The sequence below is a fragment of the Plectropomus leopardus genome, chromosome 19 (assembly GCF_026936395.1).
Source record: "Plectropomus leopardus strain MGB_pleo_1.0 chromosome 19, ASM2693639v1, whole genome shotgun sequence".
Taxonomy (NCBI): Eukaryota; Metazoa; Chordata; class Actinopteri; order Perciformes; family Serranidae; genus Plectropomus; species Plectropomus leopardus.
Window position 1 is genome coordinate 16,951,807 of NC_142194.1, and position 23,162 is coordinate 16,974,968.

At 38.4% G+C, this 23,162-nt stretch overlaps 3 protein-coding genes across 7 annotated transcripts; 1 reads left to right on the plus strand and 2 right to left on the minus strand.

The window, feature by feature from the left end:
- Positions 1 to 1,067: 1,067 nt before the first annotated feature.
- Positions 1,068 to 9,890, plus strand: LOC121958761 (troponin T, slow skeletal muscle-like). 2 transcript variants are annotated; one of them, XM_088070076.1, is made up of 13 exons: positions 1,068 to 1,437; positions 5,714 to 5,743; positions 5,866 to 5,879; positions 5,961 to 5,987; positions 6,397 to 6,412; positions 6,534 to 6,591; positions 6,696 to 6,812; positions 6,911 to 6,988; positions 7,526 to 7,639; positions 7,746 to 7,855; positions 9,220 to 9,310; positions 9,401 to 9,441; positions 9,707 to 9,890. In XM_088070076.1, exons 2-13 carry the CDS (start codon positions 5,721 to 5,723, stop codon positions 9,750 to 9,752), a joined length of 735 nt encoding a protein of 244 aa, XP_087926202.1. In that variant the 5' UTR covers positions 1,068 to 1,437; positions 5,714 to 5,720; the 3' UTR covers positions 9,753 to 9,890. The 2 variants fall into 2 exon arrangements, with proteins under 2 accessions (XP_087926202.1, XP_087926201.1); XM_088070075.1 differs by having other exon boundaries at positions 1,071 to 1,437; positions 6,394 to 6,412.
- Positions 9,891 to 10,024: 134 nt separating this feature from the next.
- dnaaf3l (dynein axonemal assembly factor 3 like) lies at positions 10,025 to 15,475 on the minus strand. 3 transcript variants are annotated; one of them, XM_088070072.1, is made up of 12 exons: positions 15,379 to 15,475; positions 14,983 to 15,065; positions 13,360 to 13,466; positions 13,174 to 13,267; positions 12,909 to 13,063; positions 12,576 to 12,776; positions 12,347 to 12,469; positions 12,125 to 12,247; positions 11,197 to 11,341; positions 10,792 to 10,906; positions 10,539 to 10,613; positions 10,025 to 10,310 (listed from the first exon to the last, which is right to left on the minus strand). In XM_088070072.1, the coding sequence occupies exons 2-12, from the start codon at positions 15,062 to 15,064 to the stop codon at positions 10,169 to 10,171; spliced, it is 1,362 nt and encodes a 453-aa protein (XP_087926198.1). In that variant the 5' UTR covers position 15,065; positions 15,379 to 15,475; the 3' UTR covers positions 10,025 to 10,168. The 3 variants fall into 3 exon arrangements, with proteins under 3 accessions (XP_087926198.1, XP_087926199.1, XP_087926200.1); XM_088070073.1 differs by lacking the exon at positions 15,379 to 15,475 and having other exon boundaries at positions 14,983 to 15,212; XM_088070074.1 differs by lacking the exons at positions 14,983 to 15,065; positions 15,379 to 15,475 and adding an exon at positions 13,699 to 13,999.
- Positions 15,476 to 16,230: 755 nt separating this feature from the next.
- On the minus strand, positions 16,231 to 22,970 carry syt5b (synaptotagmin Vb). Of its 2 annotated transcripts, none has more exons than XM_088070310.1 (9): positions 22,819 to 22,970; positions 21,652 to 21,852; positions 19,261 to 19,436; positions 19,069 to 19,167; positions 18,750 to 18,917; positions 18,231 to 18,398; positions 17,574 to 17,688; positions 17,312 to 17,445; positions 16,231 to 17,222 (listed from the first exon to the last, which is right to left on the minus strand). In XM_088070310.1, the coding sequence occupies exons 2-9, from the start codon at positions 21,845 to 21,847 to the stop codon at positions 17,013 to 17,015; spliced, it is 1,266 nt and encodes a 421-aa protein (XP_087926436.1). In that variant the 5' UTR covers positions 21,848 to 21,852; positions 22,819 to 22,970; the 3' UTR covers positions 16,231 to 17,012. The 2 variants fall into 2 exon arrangements, with proteins under 2 accessions (XP_087926436.1, XP_042364240.1); XM_042508306.2 differs by having other exon boundaries at positions 17,574 to 17,691.
- Positions 22,971 to 23,162: the final 192 nt, after the last annotated feature.

The window sequence follows — 23,162 nt, forward strand, 5'->3', positions numbered from 1 at the left end:
AAAATTTAGATATTTTGACTAAAATAGGTCTCGATATTGTAAACAATTCTAAAAATTCACATAATTCTCCTTACCTGATGCACAGAAGTTTCCTCATAAGAGATAAACTGCACCTCTGCAGGTTGGTATTGTTTCTTTCGCCCACTCTTCACACCTGTTGTGTTTCAGTTGTCCTCAAAGGGCTTTCATATTTGTCTTTATGGAAATGCTATTTGCATTTGACCATCGCAAAGGGCATATTTGCATTTCACCACAATATCTTTAAGAAGCAGGTGAAGTTGTGTGGTTACAGCAGGCTGACGTTAGTGTTATGTGTATGACCTGCTCTTGTTACCTGGAATATATAGATAGATGGATAAAAACATCTATATCATGGATAATTATGATTTTTTGTTGCCTCCACTGAATCTCCTTTTAACTGGAACTCAGGTCTCTGAGTCTGTTTATATCTGGTATTAACATTTGTCTTCAGTGATTGTGGTGGCTGACTTGCAGGGGTGACATGAAGTATGAGCTCTGCTGCGGGCACACATATCAGCGTAGCTGTAATTTAGAGTTTTTGTCTCCAGCACCAATACCTACTTTAACTTTTACTAACATTGCAGTGTCTTACATTCTTGTTTATAGTTTAGTTTTTGAGTGAATTGCACCTATAAACAAAAATTCATTTTTCTCTTCAAAAAATTCAAACTGACTGGGCAGAAAGCCAGTCATAATGGGTTGGCATTTGGGGTGGCCAATTAGATTTCAGGGGTGGCCTGTGCCTCCCCAGGCCAATCCCTAGACACGCCCCTGTTCTACAACATGCCAATTTTATGATAGGTTGGACAAAGTGTTGCGTGACTGTCCATTTTTGCCCTACGGAGGGGGACAGCAATATCTCGAATGTACCGGCATAACTGCCAACGCAACTAGTGATCATACTAGTGCACAGCTAGTGAACATGATAACTGTGCTCCCTGACTTTCTTTCGGCAGTAACAAAATCAGAGCATGAGTGTTCAGCTGGAGACACATGATAGACAAAGGTACAAACTGTATTGTGTCGTGGCTGTCCGCTTATTTTCGAATTACCTAAACACATGTTAATACCACGTGTAAAAGGGGTCTGTGTGTCCTGACTGAACTTAATTTGTTTTGCCTCCTTATTCTTCCTCCTCTGTCTCTGTATATCTCCGGCCACCTGTCTCCCTGTCTCTTGTTTCAGCTGTGAGGTCATCAGCAAACCCTTCGCTCATTATCCTGCCTGTCAGACTTCAGCTTATGCTCCCAAAAGCCACCAATAATCCACATACAGTCCCCTGTCCCTCTTTTCTAAATTTTGACACACGCACATGCATCACCCCAAAGGACCTCTTATATAAAGCTCTGTCTCCCCTCTAGTTGTTACTTCTCTGCTTTTTTTTCATCATCACCGAAAGGTCCTTTTGCTGTTCAGGTATGTGCTTTGACCTTTCCTCTACACTGTTCTTTCTAAATCATGGTGTTTGTTCTTGTATCCTGCTGCAATATGTGAAATATTTGTCCATCTAGTAAGTTTCAGTCCTCCACAGATATATGCAGTCAGTCAAAAAGTTAAAGCCAAGTTTGGACTGAGGTACTTTACCTTATTATTTCATTTTCTTTTGCCACTTTATACTTCTAATCCCCTACATTTTGGAAGCCAGTATTATCCTTTTGTTACTCTACTACATTTAAACGACAACATTAGTTATTTTGCAGATTCAGATTACGAATACAAATATAATCAACAAATGAATTCCAATGTATTTTATGGATAAAGACACAACTTAATTGATTTCTTGGTGAAATTCACACATTCACAGTCGGTAGTAGTCTGTATATGATAAAAGATTAGCCCACCTTTACCAGCTGCAAAATTAGAGTGATACTTTACTTTTATTCATCAATAATTATAATTCAGTAATACAATAGCCTATATTATAGAACCAAAATTGGCCAGTCTTCATGACTAATACTTTTACTTTTTGTATTTTGTGTATATTTCAATGCTAGTATTTTTGTACTTAAAGTTAAAGATCTAAAGCTTTAACATAAAGTACAAAAATATTAGCATTAAGTTAGCATTGTGCAAGATTTAGTGGCATCTAGTGGTTAAATTGCACATTACAACCAACTGAAACTTCTGCCATGTGTGTTCCAAGTGTGTAGGAGAACTATGACTGCTGACACAAAAACACAGAAGGCCCTATGTAGAGCCAATGTTTGATTTGTTTGTTCTGAGCTACTGTAGGAACAACATAGTGGACTCTGTAGAAGAGGATCTGCTTCATATGTAGATAATAATGGCTCATTATAAGGTAACAAAAATACAACGATCTTAGTTTCAGGTAGTTTTACACTAATGAAAACACAATAGTGTATATAATAATACTATACACCATTTCTGAAAATAGATGCCCTTAAATCCTTCACACTGGAACTCTAAGTAAGATTTTCAATGCAGGGCTTTTATCAGTACTTTGTTGTAACAAAACACTTCTATACTGTTGTATTGTTACTTAGGTAAAATATCTGAATACTTCTTCCACTAATGTCATTTATGAACTGTGAACATTTTAAATTACCTTATTGTTCGGTGGATTTCAAGGACGTGAATGGCTTTGGTAAAATTAGCTTTTTAAAGCTGCTATAATAAAAAAATGAAAACAGTAGATGAAATTAGTTAATTTTCCACCAGGAGTTGGTAGAGACCAAATTCAGAGCAAAAAGAAGGCTGAATATTGGACTTAAAGCCATCACGTGGCCTGAAACATGACTCCAAATAAATGATAATGTTTCCCCGTGTCTGCTGCATGTGGAAATGACAGCTGTGTGTTAACAAGTACACCATATTAGCTTAAAAGGTGTCAGTGCTCACAGCTTGTTTCCATTGCCTGCAAGTGTCCAAAAGAAAAAAAAACTAATTGTACTTTTAGGATTTGAATAATAGCAAATAAACAGATGATTACATGAATGCTCTAAAACACATGACATTGGATAGTATACTATCTATAATAAAGGCAGAAGCTGACAAAAAACTGTTTTCGACAATGATTCATAAATGGCTCTTTCTTTAGTTTGAACACTGACATCCTCAGATTTGTTCCATTGCACATTGTCATAAATATTAAAAATGTTGTTGTTCCAGTTGCTCATTAATGCCATGTTAATAATGAGAGAAACATATAAGTCCAAAATGCACAGGTAGACCAAATAGAAATATCTTGAGGGCTTATGTTCACTTCATACACATTATAGGCCTGCAGTATTTGGCTCCTTTAGAAACCTCTGGATTTCCACTAAATTATAATGTAATTCAGGTGGGTGCTGATAAAGGTGCGGTATTACTGGAATTAGGAATGCTCCCTCATGAAAAGTTATTCTTAGTACCCTTGGCCTCTCTGTCTGTCTGCGTCCGTCCTTTTGGCCAGAAACATTCAACAGTGACGCGATGTGATGAATTCCTCTCCCAATCCCTCATTTGTTTTTTGTCCATGTGCCCGTGTTTGTTCAGATTCACATGCTCATGCTCTGACACCTCGGCTAAAAACTAACAATGAAGGGATGAGAGACGTGGGCGGCCTCAGTGCTTGATCAAAGACGGGCGGTGTGGGAGGTTGTCCAGTTGTTTGCATTGAAAATAGTGTTTATAAAATAGTTTTATTGTAGCTATGTCTACCCAAAAACCCATTTCTCTCTTAAATTTGCTTTTAACTGAAGCTCGTCAAACTTTGAACTCTGTAAATTTATAATAGTGTATCTCCTGTAACAAGTCCCACTGGAATCCAAATATAAGTTGCTGGAGTAATGGTTAGGAATACAAAAATATTTATGGGGCTCCACGCACATTTAAATACCCTTCACTTCAGAGAGACTGCGAGTAGATCAAATGATAATAGAGGACTTGGCTGGTGTTAATAGCAGCCAGCCGACCAGCTCAATCTCTCCATCCCACATTCTCTCTTGTAAATCGAATTAAACAAGGATTGGCCAGCTGATACCCCACTCTTATCCTGGGTGACAGGGCTCCGGCCCACAGTCCCTCTGGCCTCTTCTATTCCTAGATCATTAACAAATGGCCTTATGTTATTCTTTGAACAAAAGCACTGGCCTGCATTGAATATGTGATGCATCTCCAATGGACAGCTCATAAGTCATGAAATTTGCTCACTATTTAATTTTTTTGACATCAGGAGACAGAGGCTTTTATAACTATTAAAGCCACCTGGAGTGGCATGCAAACATTTATTAGAAGTTCCAGTATTAAATAGTAATTTAAATTACATGCATAGTCAAATGTTTAGTTGAGATACTGCTGATTTATGCTTAGACAATAGTCACATTTACACAGCCTGTTCAAGGCCGGATGTCGCGCCACAAACTAGAGACCATCTGACGAAGGGATCACTCCAGCTGCAACACAGCGATGTGGGCCCTGGACGCAAAGTATGGGGGGCTATGCCGCTCCCCTCAATACTTCCAGCTCCCTTGCGTGGACCATGTCCATTTTAAACTCTGCCTCTGTTTTGTTACGACATATTGTACAGTTGTGACGCTACAGCCCGTTCTTATTCCAAAGTAGTTACATACTGTTGCTTTTGCAGTGCTCTCAGTGTAAGATCTCGATGCAAAAAGCCAACTTTAGTGTCTGCATGATACGCCACTGGACAGAATTAGCTGAGAATGAGCCTGGACAGAACCATTTGAGTAACTGGGTTGGGCTGTGTACGCCATAGAACGGCCAGGTTGCAGTGGCCACGGCAGTATGATACTCAGATGGGCAGCGTCAGTTGCCAACATGGCTAGATTGAACCTGTCGCATCCACATGATAAGCCGCTGGACGGTGTCAGGTTAAAATGCCACTGGTAATGACATTATATCAGGATAAGGAAGATCCCAATAGGGTGGGCAGGAGGGGCGGTGAATGATCCAACAAATCCCGGACTTTCACATGGGAGTCCGGTGTTCACTTCCTTTCTGAATGTGATGTTTTTTTTCTACACCTTACCATGTGCCTCTTTTGCCTAATTCTTACCATCCGTGCCAGACATCTGGCGTTGTTAGCCTTTTACTTTTGTTGACTAAACATAACAACATGCAGTGTAATTCCACCATCTGCTTTTGACATCCCAGTAGTAGCATCCTGTTAGTCAACAGCAGTCGCAGAAGGATACCTACAGCATAATCTGTAGACGTGAAAGTCCACTGCAAAGTGGCAACTGTGTGTGACAACTTGGGATGATAACATTTTGCAAAATCTGTAGAAGACAGATAGTGAGACAGACCTCTAAACACCTGGCAAAATACTCAAAATGGCTTCTGCGGTAGTTCCCACTGCAATTGGTGTCACCAGAATCCCAATATGCCATGATGACATAAACAGAAGCTCACAGGGTGAAAACAATACCAGCCACGGCGACGTTGTCACGGCACGATTATAAGAATTTCTCCTCTTTTCCAACATTTTTGAGTCACTTGTCATAATTAGGTGGGGCCTGACTGAGCTTAAATGTTTGGTGGCAGTGGCACAAATAGAGACATAAAATCCACTGATTTAGAAAAAGCCTCACAGCAATATTTACAGTATCTAAACTGCATTTTGAAAAATCATGCAACAACAATAATAAATATAACATCATTTTCATTATCGGGCTAGTGCTAATGCATATTTATAACTGCTGATCGTTCATATCAATGTTTTTCTCCTCAGTGTCATCATGTCGGATTTAGAAGATCATGGGTGAGTCAGTCCAGTCCTACCTCATGAATTATTTTTCATTCATAAACTGTTCTCTGCTCATACATGAGCTGCTGTTGTACAGCATGTCTGATGTATTTCCCCACTTCTTTCTTTCTATTTAGGGGCCATCAGGATGGTAAGGAAATTCACCCATTCAGCTAATAAAGCAGCATTGTTCCTCTCAGCTCCATCACTGTGCCACTCTTTCTTTTTCCAGAGGAGGATGAGGAGCAGGGAGAGGGAGGTGAGGCTGTGATTTAATCCACCTTTCTTTAGAAGTAGCACAGTCAGATACAAGCTATAACAGAAACCTGTCAGCATGCCCTCGGGAGAACTTTCAAAATTTAAATATTGATTTTCCTTCCAGAGTTAATATTTTTCACAGGCTGCTTCACCGGTAGCATGGCACAAGCGCTTTAAGTTAAAATTAAAATTGATCTGGAAACTTTAAACCTTGCAGTAATAGTATGGAAACAATACATATTTAAATAGAAGCCATGAACTGGAGATAAACCTTCGTATTGCCTTTATGCCTTTTTGCATGTTAGAGTTAATCTATAGATTCATATCTACTGTTATGTTTTCAAATTTACCTGCTGTTTATGAAAAATGAACTGATTCACTTTCCTGTTCTGACTGTCACGTTGAAGAAGAACGCCCCAAATACAAGTAAGACTATATGGAAATGCAGAATATAAAAAACAATATTGTTAGATATTACCACTGAATGCATCACAAAGAATCAAAAATCTGATCATATGTGCTGATTTGCCCTCATGCTATTTTACAGGCCAGTCACACAGCTCGCTGCCCCCAAAATCCCTGAGGGGGAGAGGGTTGACTTTGATGTATGTTCCCCTTAAGATTGTAGTTAATGGAGCTTTTATACCATTACAGCACCAAAAATAGCCATTAAATAAACTTGATGTGTGTTTTCGCTGGACCCTGTCAGGATATCCACAGGAAAAGGATGGAGAAAGATCTTCTGGAGCTGCAGACTCTGATTGATGTCCACTTTGAGCAGAGGAAGAAAGAGGAACAGGAGCTGATTGGACTCAAAGACAGGATTGTAATGTCTTTCCCATGTTGTTTGTCCATGCATTTGTCTAAGAGCGAGATTTGTCAGGATACACCGATTGTGTGTGTGTGTGTGTGTGTGTGTTATAGGAGAGCCGCCGGGCAGAAAGAGCTGAGCAGCAGCGTGTGAGGGCCGAAAAAGAGCGAGATAGACAGACACGGATAGCGGTACTTAACATTGTGTTACCATATTTGGTTTAAAGGGACAGTTCACCCCCAAATCAAAAATACATATTTCTACCTCGTAGGTGTGGGGCTATTTATCAGTGTAGGTGATAAAGTTTATGTGTGAGTTGCAGTGTGTTGGAAATATCGTAGCTGTAGTTTGGTAGCAAGAAAATAGTCCCTACAAGAAATTGCTCACAACAAGATCTGTGGATTATCTTAACCAGTAACTGGGTCATGATTTCTAGAAAGAGACATTGTTGTTGATTTTTTCAAACTTATTTTTTTGCTGCTTTGAGCACCACAAGCCGAGTGCCCTCCAACACTATTATATTCAAGAGAAGGTCAATCTCTCCAACACTCTGCAACTCACACCAAAGCAGTCTAGACTGATGAGTAGCAGAAAAATATGTATTTTTGATTTTGTGGTTAACTGTCTCTTTAATACATGCATGTCAATAATCCACTGAGATCACAATGTTCTGATCCTACACACTAGCAAAGAGCAGTTTAACCAGCGGCTGTAAATGACTTCCTCAGGAGGAGAGACAGAGGAAGGAGGATGAGGAGGCGAAAAAGAGAGCGGATGATGAGGCCAAGAAGAAGAAAGTGCTCTCCAACATGGGGGCTCATTTTGGAGGGTTCCTGGCCAAGGTCTGAATAAAATGTTCATAGGCAGGTGTCTCACCATATACTGCAAGATCAGAAAGTCACAATTCATGTGTGTTTGATGCTCTCAGAAAGTGTTTGTTTCCTACAGGCAGAGCAGAGACGAGGCAAAAAGCAAACTGCGAGGGAAATCAAGAAGAAGACTCTGGCAGAGAGACGCAAGCCACTGGCTATCGAGACCCTGAGAGAGGACGGCCTGAGGTCAGTCTAAGGTCCATCACAGACTGATGCATTTTGACTCATGCAGAAATGTTCATTACATTTTAAACCAGCTCCTTGTTGTAAGAATGCCACCTTGGTAAGCCAGATATGCCTTTTTTAACTGCTGCAAAAAAGCAGCTGCACCACCACTGAAATTCCAATGTTATTTCCATGGTGAGGAAAGTTCAATCGCATGAGCTACTCCCTCTCAAAGCCAGAAACCAGAGAAGTAAGTCTCAAACTTGTGATGTCAGCAGGTATTAAGTCTAGAGTTGCTCCATAGATAATGAAGGGAAGACTGATTTTACAACCTGATTGTTAATTACTGATGTTTAATCAGTGGCCCGTCAGTATCAGACACTGACACAAAGAGGCACCATTTAGCGGCAGTATGGGACGACCTGGGCGGCAGCATTTGTTGGTGCTCTAGGAAACTACTGTAGTATAAAGAGCAAGAAGGTACACATATGTGGAAGGGGAGGCGGATAGGTAAAACAAGCTCCGGACTTTCACCTGGGAGCTCAAGGTTTGTGTGAGTGTGTTGAGTTATTTTAAAAACGATGTGGCGTGCTAGTATGTTTAGCATAATGTACAAGCATACTAATTTTATACTACTATTAAAATACTATTACATACTATTAAACAAAACCACAATGTTTTTTAAAAAAAAATAAACAACAGACTTCTGTTTCCTAAACCTAAGGAAGTAAACCTAAAAACAGTTATTTACTTACGTTATGTTTACTTTGACAGACAGTATGCATTTAATGAGTGGAAACTATACATTTCCTGTGAAAACTGAAATTTATTTTAAAAAGAGTCACCGCTTGTAACAAGTGTACATTTAAACGCCCTTGCTGAGGGTGAGTTTAATGTGAGGAAACTTATACTTAAATGTCTCTTTCATGTCTTTATTCAGATCACACGGTTTGACGTATTCTGTTACAGTCGTCGTGTACGAGGTGAAGATCAGCATCTGTGTAGGATTTTGTGGACCCACAGCATGTTGTTGTCTTTATTTTTTTTTTAAACCCAAATGAGCGTTATTCTACTGCAGTATTACTGGTGGTATATAAGAAAATATACCCATATACTCAGAACATTTCCCTGGCTCATCTTTCCTAATTCATTGTCTGATGGAGCAGTTCAAGACTTTATACAATGATGACATCACAAATTTGAGTTTCAGCTCTCTAGTTTGGGGATTTGGGAGTTATTCATGTTTCCCAATATTTTTTATTTTGACTGCTGTAGACAATAGAAATACCATGTATGAATTTTGAAAATTTTTGTAGTTCCGCTTAAAGACTTTAGATGGCACAGTCTTCTGTGATGTTAAGTCATTAATGCTGCTGTGGTTTTAGAGAGAGAGCTAAGGAGATGTGGGAATGCATCTACCAGCTGGAGTCAGAGAAATTTGACCTGACAGAGAAGATGAGGAGGCAGAAGTATGAGGTGAGCCATTAGATCAGAAATATACAAAACTGGTATTTAAAAAAAAAAAAGGCTGATTTGTGATTTCGGAATTTGCTTTTTTTGTTCTAGATCAACGTTCTCCTGAACAGAATCCAACATGCTCAGAAATTGTAAGTCTCTCTGCTTTTTCCAGTCTACCATAAACAACCTTCACACCCCAAAAAGTAAAACTTTTAAGAGGGCCGCTTTGCATCGACTATGCAAACCAACCATGGCTGGGTGGCGCAGGAAATGCCAAACTTGCAGCTCTTGAACACTGGCCACTTTATGTGCAGGATGCACACGTCCAAGATATGAACATAAAGTGATATCTCCAGTCAGTCATTTCTGCAGTTGCTCATAATCTACTGTACATTTTTTCTTGTCTTTATGCAGCAAAAAGGTCCATGGGAAGGGGAAGGTCGGAGGACGATGGAAGTGAACTTACACAAGAGGCACAATGAAACAAGAAGACAGGTTTCATGACAACAGCAAATTTGCTGAGATTTCTGAGTTGCATTTATTGAATTATATCCACTTGAAATTGCATCTGTGATTATTAAAATGCACATAAACATTACCTAAACATTGTCTATCGGTATCATTTAAAATGGAGATGAAATCTTGTTATTATTCTTTAAAATTCAAACATGAAAACAGCTACTACAAACAATAAAGTACTATTTGTGAACACTTACAGTTGCTACTCACTAGAAACATCCTTATGAAGGAAAAATAAATATCTGTGTGCACAGGATGTTGAAAAATGACTGATGTGAAGCAATACCACCTCGGCTGTCAATCTGTTGCATATTGTATAGGTAAAGTTGTTCACAATCAGAGCACAGAAAACCAACTTCACTTCCTCTGTGGTATGAAAATTGCATGGACGTCATCACTCTTCTCCTCATGCCATGGCTCAAATCCAGCCTCCAAAGCGATGCTTGCCACTTTCTCTGCAAAGCCTGCTTCTTGCTCTTTGTTCAGATCTAAAATGTACCTGCCACACACACACACACACACACACACACACACACACACACACACACATACACGACAACATTACAAATTACAGTTATTATTAACTTTTTATCAGTGAACTTACAGATGTAGCAAACACAAATCAGATACACAAAGCAAATACTGCTTGTGAATAACACAGCACAGTACTCTTGCTGACTGTACTGTCACCATGGTAACTAGCCCCCGTTACTATAAAAACCCTCACTTGGCCAACTCCACCACAAGCACAGCGTCTGGTGCTGCAATCTGTCTCATTGTCGGGCCCAACTGGTGTGCGCAGCTATAGATGGGGAGGGGAGACAAAAACACAGAAATGAAACTAGGTCTGCAGTTATATCAGCAGTCTGTGATCGGATCCTATTTTAGATTAAGTTACTATATTTGTATTTATAAAAATATGGATTGTTTATTCGGTAAAACAATCTATTAGATTATTCAAGGCGGAAAAAAACACTCACCTGGCAGAGAAGTAGATGGTGTTGAAGAAGTGGGAGTATTTCTGTTTTTCTGGCAGTTTGTAAAGTGAGTCCATGGGCAGGAAGGTCACAGAGATCCCACTCAGATGCATCAAGTCTGAAGAGGATTGGAGAAAATTCAGTGCTAAAACCGTTAAGTTTCATACAGAGTGGCAGAGTTTTCTGTGCACTAAAAATCCAAAACAGGTTTCAGAGGGACAGGACGTGATCTAAGCTACAGACCCAGTTACTATTTACACGCCTTTAATGTATTCAAATATGTGCATTTAAACACACTGAGGCAGAAATTATGCACCGTAATGAAATTCAATCTGAACATTTTCACTGAGAGTTTAATAGCTTTTATTCTCGCCTGCATGGCACTTAAAATCATCTGAAGACATTTACTGTTAATGGTGACAGATTTGGGGTCCGTCTCTGGGGATGGCTCCTCTGTATTTGTGTCTAACTGAGAAGTGGTAGGGCAGCCCCGTCTACTGGACAGCGACTGGAACAATTCCTGCACGTTAGCAAAAGAGATATCCTGGGCTGTCTGTGGATGTGAGGAAAGGAAGAAATAAACGTTAACAACAATCCCTTCAGGATTTTGCTTTTTACAGATTGTTGCACTCTGAAATGTTTATTTTTTGTGGCAGCTTTTCTAAAAAATTGAAATGCATGTTGCAATGTTTTTCTGTATTTTTTACAGAAATTGCAGAGATATTTGTGGGGTTTTTTTGTAGAATATTATTAAAAATCAACTTTTTCCAGTGGCAGTAAAACCGCACTGTTCTATATTTGGGATTTATACTACACTAACATTAACACAAGCCAGCATGTTTAATCTAACACACCTTATTCTCTCAACATATGCAATATGGATGCAAAAGCTTCTGACATGCTGATTTGTGTATTGTGTTGTAAAAAGCATTTCAAACACTCTCCAGGTGTGTTTTGTGGCAGAGAAGGGTTTAATAATTGCTGTTGTTTGTGTTCTACCACAATATTGCACATGGTGGCCCCAAACTCCTGCTCCAATGCAAAATTTGTCCATTCATTTTTTTTTTTTACAATTCCATTGCCAGAAACAACGTTATGCAGGAGAATGTGTGAAAATCACAGAAAACTACAGATAGGTCAATTTTGCACAAAAGGTTTGGACAATATTGAAAGGATGCATAGAACTTAAAAGGACTGGTTGAATTAATTGTTGTAATTGCGACATCCTGGAGGGGCTGTACTATGTTTTTCAGTATGCACAACTTACCGCAACTGTACAATAAAAGGAAACATGGCTTTAATCTAACATTTGTACCATTACAACTGATCATTATACCTTTATGTGTTGGCCATTCTGTGTCTTCAGCAGGCTCTTGTCCACAGTTTCAATGCCAAAGGAGAGGTAAGGACTGGAGGCAATGTCTCCCCAGTAGCCCCTGACAGCCACTTTGTCCCCTCTCTGTCCACACACACACACACACACAGACACACAAAGTTCTTTCATTACATCTTATTGCTGCATTGTGTACAAAAATTGTGCAGAGAATCAGACACTCACCTGACTGAACACTCTTGCAGACAGCAAACTTGGATTGGTTGTTTGGTAGACACCTTCCCTCATTTCAAAAGCTAAACCCCGTTCCCTCCATTGCGCATATTGTTGTTTGTTGATGACGCCACACTGCAGAAACACAGTGTCCATCCTTCAGTGCAACATATAACCCTCCAAATTTCTGTCATTCTAAAAAAGATATTTTAAACTGAAAACACACAAAATATTCAAATACCCCTTTCTCGTGCAGTTTCATTGTCAGATCCCAGTCGAAGCAGCTCTTTTTAGAGTCGTAGCGTGTTCCGAGGTGCTGTCTGACCCGATAATCCCAGGCTTTGGACATTAAGATAGGAGCAGCACAAACAGATGAAGATGATGGAAGCCGAGGCTGGACCCACAACTTGAATATCCTAGCCAACTCATCTCGCTCCTTAAACTGTGAAAATATTCAAAGAGTGTGAAAGTCTGCCATAGCGGGCCACAATGTCTGATTTCAGAAAGAGATCAATCATAATGTCTTAAAGAAACACACAGGATGGACTTTTTTTTTTTAAAACAACTAATGCACCTTGAGGAGAGTTGTGTTCAGACAGGGGTGCGTGGCTGTCTCCAGTGTTTCAGTAACAGACAAAGAGAGCTGTGATGCTGCACGTTTCAGTGTCTCTTCTGTCTGACTGCGGATCTCAGCGTTCCCAAAAACCTCCAGAAAAACCTCTGTCTTCTCTGAAAATCAAAATCATGGCGAAATAACTTCAGTGTTAAGGACTCGTATCCTTTTGACTGAACATTTGTAAAGTTAATAATCATACAAAATCTAACAAAATCACACCCACCATTATTCCCCAAGCTTTCCTTTGGTATCAGAGCCAAGTAGATAAGCAACAGCTGTCTAGCCACCAACTCCATGCTGTTTTCTATCACCCACACCTGCAGGAGAGAAGACGTTTGCAGCTCACAGTACAGTATATCAGCTTATTCTCAGTGGGTCACAATAGGGTTTAAGAGTCTAAGACGCTCACGTGGAGGTTTTCTTCGTCCCGCAAACTAGAAATGGTCTTCAAAATATGTCGTGGATCTCCACTGCCAACCAGTAAAATGTTGACATCCCTTTCGAGTCTCACAGGACCTGGACACAGAGAGACAAAGCTCACAGTATGCACATCTCACTTCTAGGGCAATAGTTTTTAGTACTGACCAAAATGTGTCTGTAACACTGAAATATTCAGAGGATTTTGGTTTCTTATATTAAATTTAAATTTATATATCTCTTTTGCTGTTTAAATGCTATGGATTAAATAATAAAAAACACATCATTATTTAGAGAAATTACCCTGCAGTAGATATGAAGAGGATTTTACATTGTCACTGTTATTTAGAAGGAAGTTCAGGCTGCGTTTGAGGGCATGATGATGCACTTTTAAATCAACACTGTGATTGCTTCAGTGTTTGTGGTTGATATGTATGACTCTGTGTTTATCGCTGAATATATTAAAACTCATGTTTTGTTCCGCTTTTGTTATTGTAAAGTATTATCTGCCAATACCAAACAAAGTCTGTAGCAATACCAGAGGTGGAAGAAGTATTTAGATTTGTTGTTAAGTAAAAGTACTAATACCACACTGTGAAAATTCTCTGTTACAAGTTTAAGTCCTGCATTGCAAATCTTACTTAAGTGAAAGTAACTAAAGTTGAAGTTGACTAAGAAGGTCATAAAGTATTAAAAGTAGAAGTATCCAATGCAAAAAAAACTTTATAAAAACAATCAGCCAAACACAAACAAAAAAACTAAATAAGAAAAAATCAACTAATTAAATAACTAAATAAAAATGGTAAACAACCCCCCCCCAAAAAAACTTTAAATTATTCAAAAAGAAAACAATTGAAAAAACAAATCTAAAAATATATTAAAGAACACACCAACAACTCAAAATTTAAAAAAGTAGAAAAAAATCACCCCCAAACTTAGATGAATTAAAAAAATAGAATAAGCCTTAAGTCTATATTTATATATATATATATATGACAATCAGTTTTCTGTCAAGCGACTGATTAGTCAACAATTTATTGTAGTTCTACTTGTATAAACTTTTAGGCTATTTAATGTATAGCAAAACATCAAATTTTATAAACTCTTTTCATGTTTTTTAATGCAAAAATCTAAAACTGTTAAGTAACTAGTTAGACTAAAGTGTTCAGATGAATGTAATTAGGTAAAAAGTACAATATGTTTCTCTGAGATGTAGAGGAGTAAAAGTATAAAGTGGCGTGAAATGAAAATACTTAGGCTAACTACAAATAGCTCAGATGTGTATTTAAGTACAGTATTTGATTAAATGTATTTAGTTACATTCCACCACTGAGCAACACAATAAAATACAATATTAGAAGTATAAGTCAAATACAAAAATAAAATACAAAAGTGACAAAAATAAAGCGCTTTATGTGTCAAAAGTGAAAGTACTTATTACACAGAAGAGCCCCTGCAAGTGATTAATCACCATATAATTTGATATCATTATCAATGCATTTACATGTAAGCTGCAATTAAATGTTGCATTGAATGCTGGTTTAGGAGAAGCTAATTACGATATGATGCACGTGCGCAGGTGGACCACACATGCACGTGCACCTGCGGTTCTCACCCATACTCAGCAGGTCGCGCGCAGGACTGAAGCCCCACCAGGTAATGCAGCCAGCGCCCTCAGACGCCCGTCCAGCACTCATCCTATGAAGTGAAAAAAAGACAAACAAAGCTGAACACCTGACTGTAAGTGGTTCACAGCAACACTCAAACAACAGCAGACACGTTAAAGTGAATATTTTACGCTAACCGGAGCGTCAGTTGGCACGCTGTTCATGTGAAATAGCTTAGCTTAGCTTAGCATGACCGTTTATTAACGCTAGCTAACAGTCAGCTTGTGAATGAAGCTGTTGCTCAGGGACACGAACCCGTCGCTAAACTTAATGTGGGGATTTATGGTCATATGCTGCGACCACATAGTATCAACTGAAACAAAAGTTATGGAAAGAAAACTCACCTCACACACTGACAACTGAGTACACTTTGCAGCTAACCGTCTGAACAGAAAGTTTGGGTCCTGTTACTTAGCAACAGTTTCTAAATTGGGGAGACCTGGCGCCATCTAGTGGTCATGAGGTTGAACTTTATAGTAGCATGTATGCTCTTTTAACCCTTTGAAACATGGGTAATTTTGCTTGATTTCTTTCAAAAACATGGCAAAAGGGATGAGCAACTTAAGAAAAAATGACCAAAACACGAATAAGAAATTAGTAAAAGTATATGGTCTTAAAATTAGCTATAAATAAATAAATGGAAAAATAATTAAACAAAAATAATACAAAACTATCTCCCAAAAATCTGCTTACAAATTATAATAATTTAGAAAAAAATTCTAAATATGGTAATTAGAAATATAGCTCTCTAAACATTTTTACTAGCATTTTTTTTTTTAATTTCCCCAGTCTACTCATTTCTTGCAATTTGTGGGATATTTCGTGCCAAGTTGGTCATTGCTTTTAATCCCCTCGATATTTTCAAGCAATCAAACCAATATGACAGGAATCAAAGGGTTAAGTAGCTTGTGAAAGGCATCTGAACTCAGCACAAGAAAACTGTTGTCAACCCAGGTTTCAAGGGGTTAAGACCAATTGATTGTTATTGTGAAACATTATTGGGTACCATCCATAATGTCTTTCTCTATCTTACAGTATTTCAGTGTAACTCTTACAGTTTTTTACCTTGTATCTTTTACTAATTTCTTGCAGATGCTTGGATCATTTACTCTTTTTTTCACTTATTACCTTCTTATCATGTTTTTAAAAGAAAGCCAGTCAGTCAAGGGTAAATCAGAGTGAGCGAAGCTTAGAGGTGAAGCAGTTAATTGTGAGTTTATTTTAATTTGAAAAGATCCGGATCATTACAACAAGCATTTTTCAGGACTTTATATTATGAGATGTAGAGGCTCTACCACAGATATACTCAACTCACGGCCTCTGGACCAAATCTGACCTGTGAAAAAATAAATTGATCAACAATGGGATTTTTTTGTATCTATAACGTAAGCAAGATTCAAGATTGCAGTAAAAGGCATCAAATCGATACCATTTATTAAAAAAAGAGGGAGGAACCTCCAGGTCCCCCTAACAGTAGTCTGAACTTTGTCCCAAATGTCCTGTGTGTACACCTGACCTGTTTTGGGCTGCTCTTACCATATTTATTTCTTGCAAAAGATGAGTGAGGATAGCAAATGTTGAAAAGTTGGCTCCTGGTTAAAGTATGTTAAGTATCCCTGCTCCACTGTGTCTGTAGAGTAAGTTTTCAAAATACAATAACTCTTAGATCCTTCCTTTATGCATCTAAATTGTATAAGTTCCATGCCTGAGCATACACAAAAGATGCACATTCACAGATAAGTGTTTTCAATTTATACAAATACAAAGTCATATTGGTTTACAGTGCTGAATAAGGTTAACAGGGGAAGCCGAGTAACAACCAAATATCAAAAAATGTCTGTACATCACACATATACATGCATACACAAATTAAAGTATCTTAAACAACACAAAATGGAAAACAGAAAATTGAGAAAACATCAGGATTGACAATACGTAACATGTCAGCAGTACTTGATAATCGAAAAAAAGTGCCACTTTAACGAGGTTTTGCTTTGACTGCCGCATCGACTTCTTCCTCTGGCAGGAGAGTGTGCCACTGGGCAACTGGACGTCTGGGATTGGCGAGCATATCTGACCAGTGACGCAGGCCAACTCCTGTAGCTCCATAACCCATGAAGGTTTTCCCAATGGGGTCGTTGCTCCCAAGTTTATCGTAGTCGTACACTGTGATGACGACCTGCACTTTCTGAAAGACAGATCAAACCATTCCACATATCAACACTTAGTATTTGTTATATTTTTTAGATTGATAAGCGATATGAAGACACAGTTTACCTGTATCTGCTCGAAGGGGACATCAAAGCTGAAACTCTCATTAAAGTAAGGATTGAGCGTGTTTTTCTTGACCGTTGTCTTTTTCTTCTTAATCCGTTTCCCATTTTGCTGCAGAACAATCTTAACATATGGATCTTTGGGAAGAGGAAAAGTAGGTGATATAGTTATTTTGTTGGGCTATTTTACTCCTAAAGGAGACACAGTTTTCCGAGATATGAATCAAATATCTGACAGAATGATAAGTGGCAGGAAGCTCAATTACCTGATAAACCACCAACATCCATTTTCTTCAGGTTCTTTGCCTCCATGATGTTCACGGTCAGTTTTCCAGCAGTGGGGACATATCGTAAAGAAATGCAAATATCGCCCAGTTTTTCCTGCTAAAAAGCAAATATTATGGATTACCATTATGTCTCATCAAATAATTAAAATCTTTTGTGAAACTTCGTGATAGCTGCTTTTTAGAAGCAAGACACAAAATGTGTTATTTAGTAAATATAAATGTTTATGTATATATATATCTATATATTCCAGGCAAATATTAATCTTCCAAATTGAATCACCTGGTACAATGTTTAAAGGTTAGGTGTATGGGATTTAGGGGCAGACATGGTATCATGTTTTTATAAGTTTATAATCATCTGAAAGTAAGATTTATTGCGTTTTCGTCACTTAACACTCACACCACACTGCATGCGTACGTAGCATGTGACGGCTATCTTGCTAAACCACTGTGGCTTGTAAGCCTGCAGTGTTCACACAGACAGTGTTGTTGCTGCAGAGCCATCTGCTGCTATAACTACTCTATTTTCACAATTAAAAGCCGGTACACCACTAATTTATGGAAGTATGCAAGCCACAGTATTGTTAACAACACGGTCATGCAAGAATTTCACAAAGAGAAAAAAAAATCCTGTACCTCCTCCTTCTCACCACTCTCCAAGTCTCTCCATTGTTGCATCGGCTGGCCCAAATCAACACTGTTCATTGGGATTTTTATCTCGCCAATCATATCATGCTTGGAGAAACGGTCAAAGTCAAAAACTTGCAGCACCAAAGTCTTTCCACCCAGCTCTGCATACGGAATCTAGAAAGAGTGATTATTCCAACTTTAGTAGCTGCAGGTAAATGTAAGATAAGTGTGTACTTTACATGTGACAAACAAACAACATTTAATGACAGGAGACATTAAAAAACAATCCAGTATTTTTGGGGTAGGGATACCTTGACAGACGCCATTCAGGGAATGAAAGACTAAAGACGAGGGGGAGTAGAGACATAGGCCAAACTTCTGCTTCATGAGGGTAAAAAGAGACATGTCATCAACAACCTGGAGCACCAACACAAGCTGCGACAGAGACATAAAGACAAAAGAAAGAACAAACAAAACGCAGACAAACATCAAGTCGACAGTGGTACGACGTGAGGCACATGGTACCTTGAAAATGAAAGTCTCGTTGAAAACGGGGCATAAATTCTTGCGTTGGACTTTGGTCTCATACTTCTTCTTTTTGTCTGGCAACAAAAAGACTTTGACATAGGGGTCTGAGGTCCCCCCCATGTCCATAGCTGCAAGGTCCTGAGCCTGAAGGATACCCACTATAAGCTTCAGAGAAAGACAGGTGTAAGAGTGATCCGAGGTCATGAAAAGAGTGAAGAAATTCCTCATGGAGTTATTGGTTATTCTGCCCCTTTTATATTAATCATTAATATGAATGTCATTGATGAAACTGTTTTTTTTTCCACACAGGACCTACCTGGGCGTCTGTGAAGTTGTAGTCCAACGAGAACTCCAGCTTACCCAACTTTTCCTGCTCTTTCTCCTCTTCCTCTCCTTCCTTCTTCACCTCCCCCTCCTGCCACATGAACACATCAGTGATATTCATCATGAACATCTACTGTAGCTCAGGTAAGAGCAATACAATAGCGTGTTACTGGAAATGACGTACCTTCTCTCCAGCCTCTCCTTCACCTTCCTTTTCCTTTTTGCGGCGACCTGTTTTCCTCTCCCTCACTTTCTTTGGCTTTTTCTTTTTCGCAAAGCATTTCTTGAAAAGACAGAAGATGAAGCACGCCACCAAAACCAGGACGAGCACGACGATAGCTGCCACTGCCCACACGGGAACTGTAAATTAAAAAAGGTAAATTCACTCCTCGGTATTCATTGTCTGCACTATGAGAGTATGCTTATTATGGCCAAAAGGTGTGGACGTCTGCTACATTCACGTTAGTAATGTGAAACTGAAAATTCTCGAGCCCCAAACAACAACAAAAAAACAAAACAAATAAAAACATGCATTTAAATCTAATCTTTAAGAATACATCTTAATTTTTAAACACTATCCTATCTATGCAGGGATTTTTAAAAGTCACACACATCAGAGTTAAATCAAAGAGCATTTTTTTCTTAAAATAATTTACTCCTAGAATCTACATCAGCTCAAACTATATGGTTGAGAATAAGATCATAATATTCCCATAATGGGGATATTCACAAACTCAAAAGGTTTTATTTATAGCAGTTTTATACAAAAAGAAAACAGGACAAATCAAGTTTAAATCAAGTAGACAAGGACAGTACCTGAAAAAAAGAAAGAAAATAAACAACAGTTATAGTAATTATATAAAAATAAACCCACACCACCCCCTCCCTCAAAAAACAAAACAAAAACATGACATTAGGGCAACAGTATCAGTACTTTTTACACATCTCCACCGCTGTCTTTATGAGTGGTACAAGAGCGCAAGCAAAAAAGGTAAAAGAAAGATAAAAAAGCAGAAGAACTGTCTAAGTGACTAATAAGTAAGCATAAAAAATACCACAAAAATACAAGTTAAATAAAATGAAGATATTAAATATATACACTATCTATATCTATATACACAATATATACACACTTTTCACTTAAACTGATACTGTGCATCCATGATTTCTAGCTGCAAATGATAACTGTAATACACACATGGTGTGTAGTATTTTACCATAAAAATACATAAATAAATAAATATTGTGCAGTAAGTTATAAAATAAAGTACAGTAGGAAATTGCACAATAATATTACACAGTAAAGATATAAAGGTTATGTATAAGGATATGTGCTGAATATGTATAGCATCCACTATAAGCATATATTCTATAGAACATGAACTACTTTTCTTTTAAGCATTTCTTGACCTTACATTTTTGTAAGTAGTCGTTTATCAGGAGACGGTTTGCTGACCATGCATGTGTGTTGTCAGCAACACCCTTCTCCACAATCAGATAATAATACAGTCTAAGCTGGGAGTGGCCCTGTGGAACCACACTGCCCAGCAGCACAGTTCACCATTACGTTCCTGACTCAAAGCTCCTCAGCAGTAGTTGTTAATTTATGGCAAAACAATATTCTCATCCTGTTTTTCCACTTACATATTCATGGACACCAGCATAGACAAGGGTTGGTGTAATGAGTAGGAAAACAAGCTGATATTCATATAAAATCATTTCTATGCTGAGTATGTCATGAACACTCAACACAATATCTTGAACCTTTAAAAGTTATAGTAATATTATTTGGGTATCATGAGGTCAATTCTGTGAGGCAGTGGAATTTGTCTATCAAATATGAATAATCAAAATGAAAATCAAGAACAGGGTGTCAATATTACATCAATATTGTGATTGGAGACTAGATATCGTCTTATATTTTGGATATGGTAATATTATTAGTGTTGTATTTTCCTGGTTTTAAAGGCTGGTTTTACCAAAAAAAGGCTTTACAGGAGAGTGATGTATTTTTTTTTTAATTTACCAGACTGTTCTATTATTTATATTTTCCACTTAGGGTCATTTCACAAGCCATGTTTTTTTTTTTTCAAATCAATTGTTTTCAACGTAGACACGCAGAAGGCACGCCACATGTCATGTAAATATCAGTTTATGATGGTTGATCATATTAGTGCAAGGCTACCTAGAGCTTTACTTCTGTCCCACAGACAACATTTTAGGCCTAATACACATTTAAAAAAAAAACAAAAAGATGAGCTCCAAATGGGGATTTCTGATTAAAAGGGTATGATACTGTGGTTAAAGTTGTTTAACAACTTCAGATGCAACCTGCCTTCATGCTCTTTGAAAATTGGCACATAGTAGGCACAAGAGTAGCATCCAGCCCCTAATTTTGTGTTTTCCAGGCAGGTCCTTAGTCATTATATCCACATTACATAAAGATTATTTATCAAAAATCTCATTGTGTAAATTCTTGATGAAAGCGCCAATACTCAACCCTACAATATCGCCACAATATCAGTCAAAAATATGTGATATCTGATCACCCAGGGTTAGTCTAGAAGCTGCTTACTTGGCAGATGACCGAGTTCATTCATGAACTTGTCCTTCATGTGGTTGTAGTTGTGGCCGGGGTGATGCTCTGTATGCGAGTGCTCATGGTGCTCTGTATGGTGCTCATGGTGAGCCGGCTCTGTTGCTTCCTCTGACTCCGGTTCAGACGGCTCCGCAGTCCTCCGGGCCCGAACCCCAATGCTGGCCAACCTCATGTCAGCTGTCAAAATAGCAGAACCAGTGCAGTTATTGTTACTTTGTTATGTTCTCTGTCCTGTTGGCTCCTGCAGTGAGATTTAACACAACTTCATGCGTGCTCTGTGTAATCCCTATGTCCATGCGTTGCAGTACAGTTGAAGAGCATAGGACATCTCTAAGCCAGATGCTCAACATGGCTGACCCTAATCCCTCTGTTACTCTCATTCTCTCTGTCATCTCCCCAGCTCCATAACCCACACTTTCACTCCCACGTTTGTCCCATTCCCATTTTTCTCTCGTCACTGTCTCTGCACGTAACTGGATTTAACTGTGGCGTTACAATATTAATCCAAAATCCCAGATTCCCAAAGCTTAAATAAATAGAGGTTGGTCTCATCCCTCACTTTTCATCCTTTGGAGATTTCTGGTAAAGGCAAGTCTTTGTTTGGGCATTTATTAGGAAGCACAGTTGATTGTGGCAAAAGCTACAGGGAATCCTCAATGTTTTTATTTTTAGTTTTCATCAATACTCGTCGCAATACATTCTAAAATTAAAAAAAAAAATGGTAGATTATAATGTACACGAAAAGTTACATTTGAAATTTATGTTGGAATCACAGAAATACCTCAAAGACAAGTTTCTTGTTTATCTGGTTGCAGTGGCTTTTTAATAGAGGATGATGCTGAATGAAATTTAAACATTATTGGTATCTGTACACATGTACGGGTAATTCTTTTCAGTCAGTTACTAGAGGAGGAAGATTTTGTTCAGATGAAATGGAAACTATGAAGAAATCATTCACATCAAAAGAACCAGCCAAGAGGTTAACCTGTCCTTCAAGTCGATATGTTCAAAACCAAATGTGATTTTTTTTCATTAAAAAAAATAAATTGAATAACCCAGACTTTTTCCTATACAATTGAACTTTAGCGCTCTTGCACTTAATCATAACAGAAATGTTTAAAAATCAATGCATATTTATCCTACCTGTTGTGTTCCTTTAATTCCCCTTTGTACCAACAGAGCTCTTGGAGCAACTTTTAGTTTTAGAGTGTATTTCTTGTTGGCCCGTTGTAACCCTCACACACCCATGTTCCTCCGGAGTGCCGCTGACTCTGACTAGCAGCCTCCCTGCAACCCTTTCCATCAAACCCAAAGCGCTGGCAAATCACCAGAGCAGTGTTGTGATTTAATCCCCCCACCCCTCCTCCCGATACGAGAATTCTGACAACACATCTGTTGCAGTATGTCTCTGAACGCAAATGCATGAAAAGCACCAGTCAACTTTTCTTTTATTACGACTCCACTGTTAAAAAAGTCACACGTTGAAG

Coding starts and splice junctions, on each gene's coding strand:
- LOC121958761 (XM_088070075.1), top strand. CDS start 5,721: ATGTCGGATTTAGAAGATCATGG. Junction 6,813..6,910: donor TTGGACTCAAAGACAGGATT/GTAATGTCTTTC, acceptor TGTGTGTTATAG/GAGAGCCGCCGGGCAGAAAG. Junction 9,311..9,400: donor TGAGGAGGCAGAAGTATGAG/GTGAGCCATTAG, acceptor TTTTTGTTCTAG/ATCAACGTTCTCCTGAACAG.
- dnaaf3l (XM_088070072.1), bottom strand. CDS start 15,064: ATGAGTGCTGGACGGGCGTCTGAGGGCGCTGGCTGCATTACCTGGTGG. Junction 12,470..12,575: donor TGAAACTGCACGAGAAAGGG/GTATTTGAATAT, acceptor GTGTTTCTGCAG/TGTGGCGTCATCAACAAACA. Junction 10,311..10,538: donor CTTGTGGTGGAGTTGGCCAA/GTGAGGGTTTTT, acceptor TGTGTGTGGCAG/GTACATTTTAGATCTGAACA.
- syt5b (XM_042508306.2), bottom strand. CDS start 21,847: ATGAGGTTGGCCAGCATTGGGGTTCGGGCCCGGAGGACTGCGGAGCCG. Junction 17,692..18,230: donor AGAGTGGTGAGAAGGAGGAG/GTACAGGATTTT, acceptor TTTGCTTTTTAG/CAGGAAAAACTGGGCGATAT. Junction 17,223..17,311: donor TCCCCTTCGAGCAGATACAG/GTAAACTGTGTC, acceptor TCTGTCTTTCAG/AAAGTGCAGGTCGTCATCAC.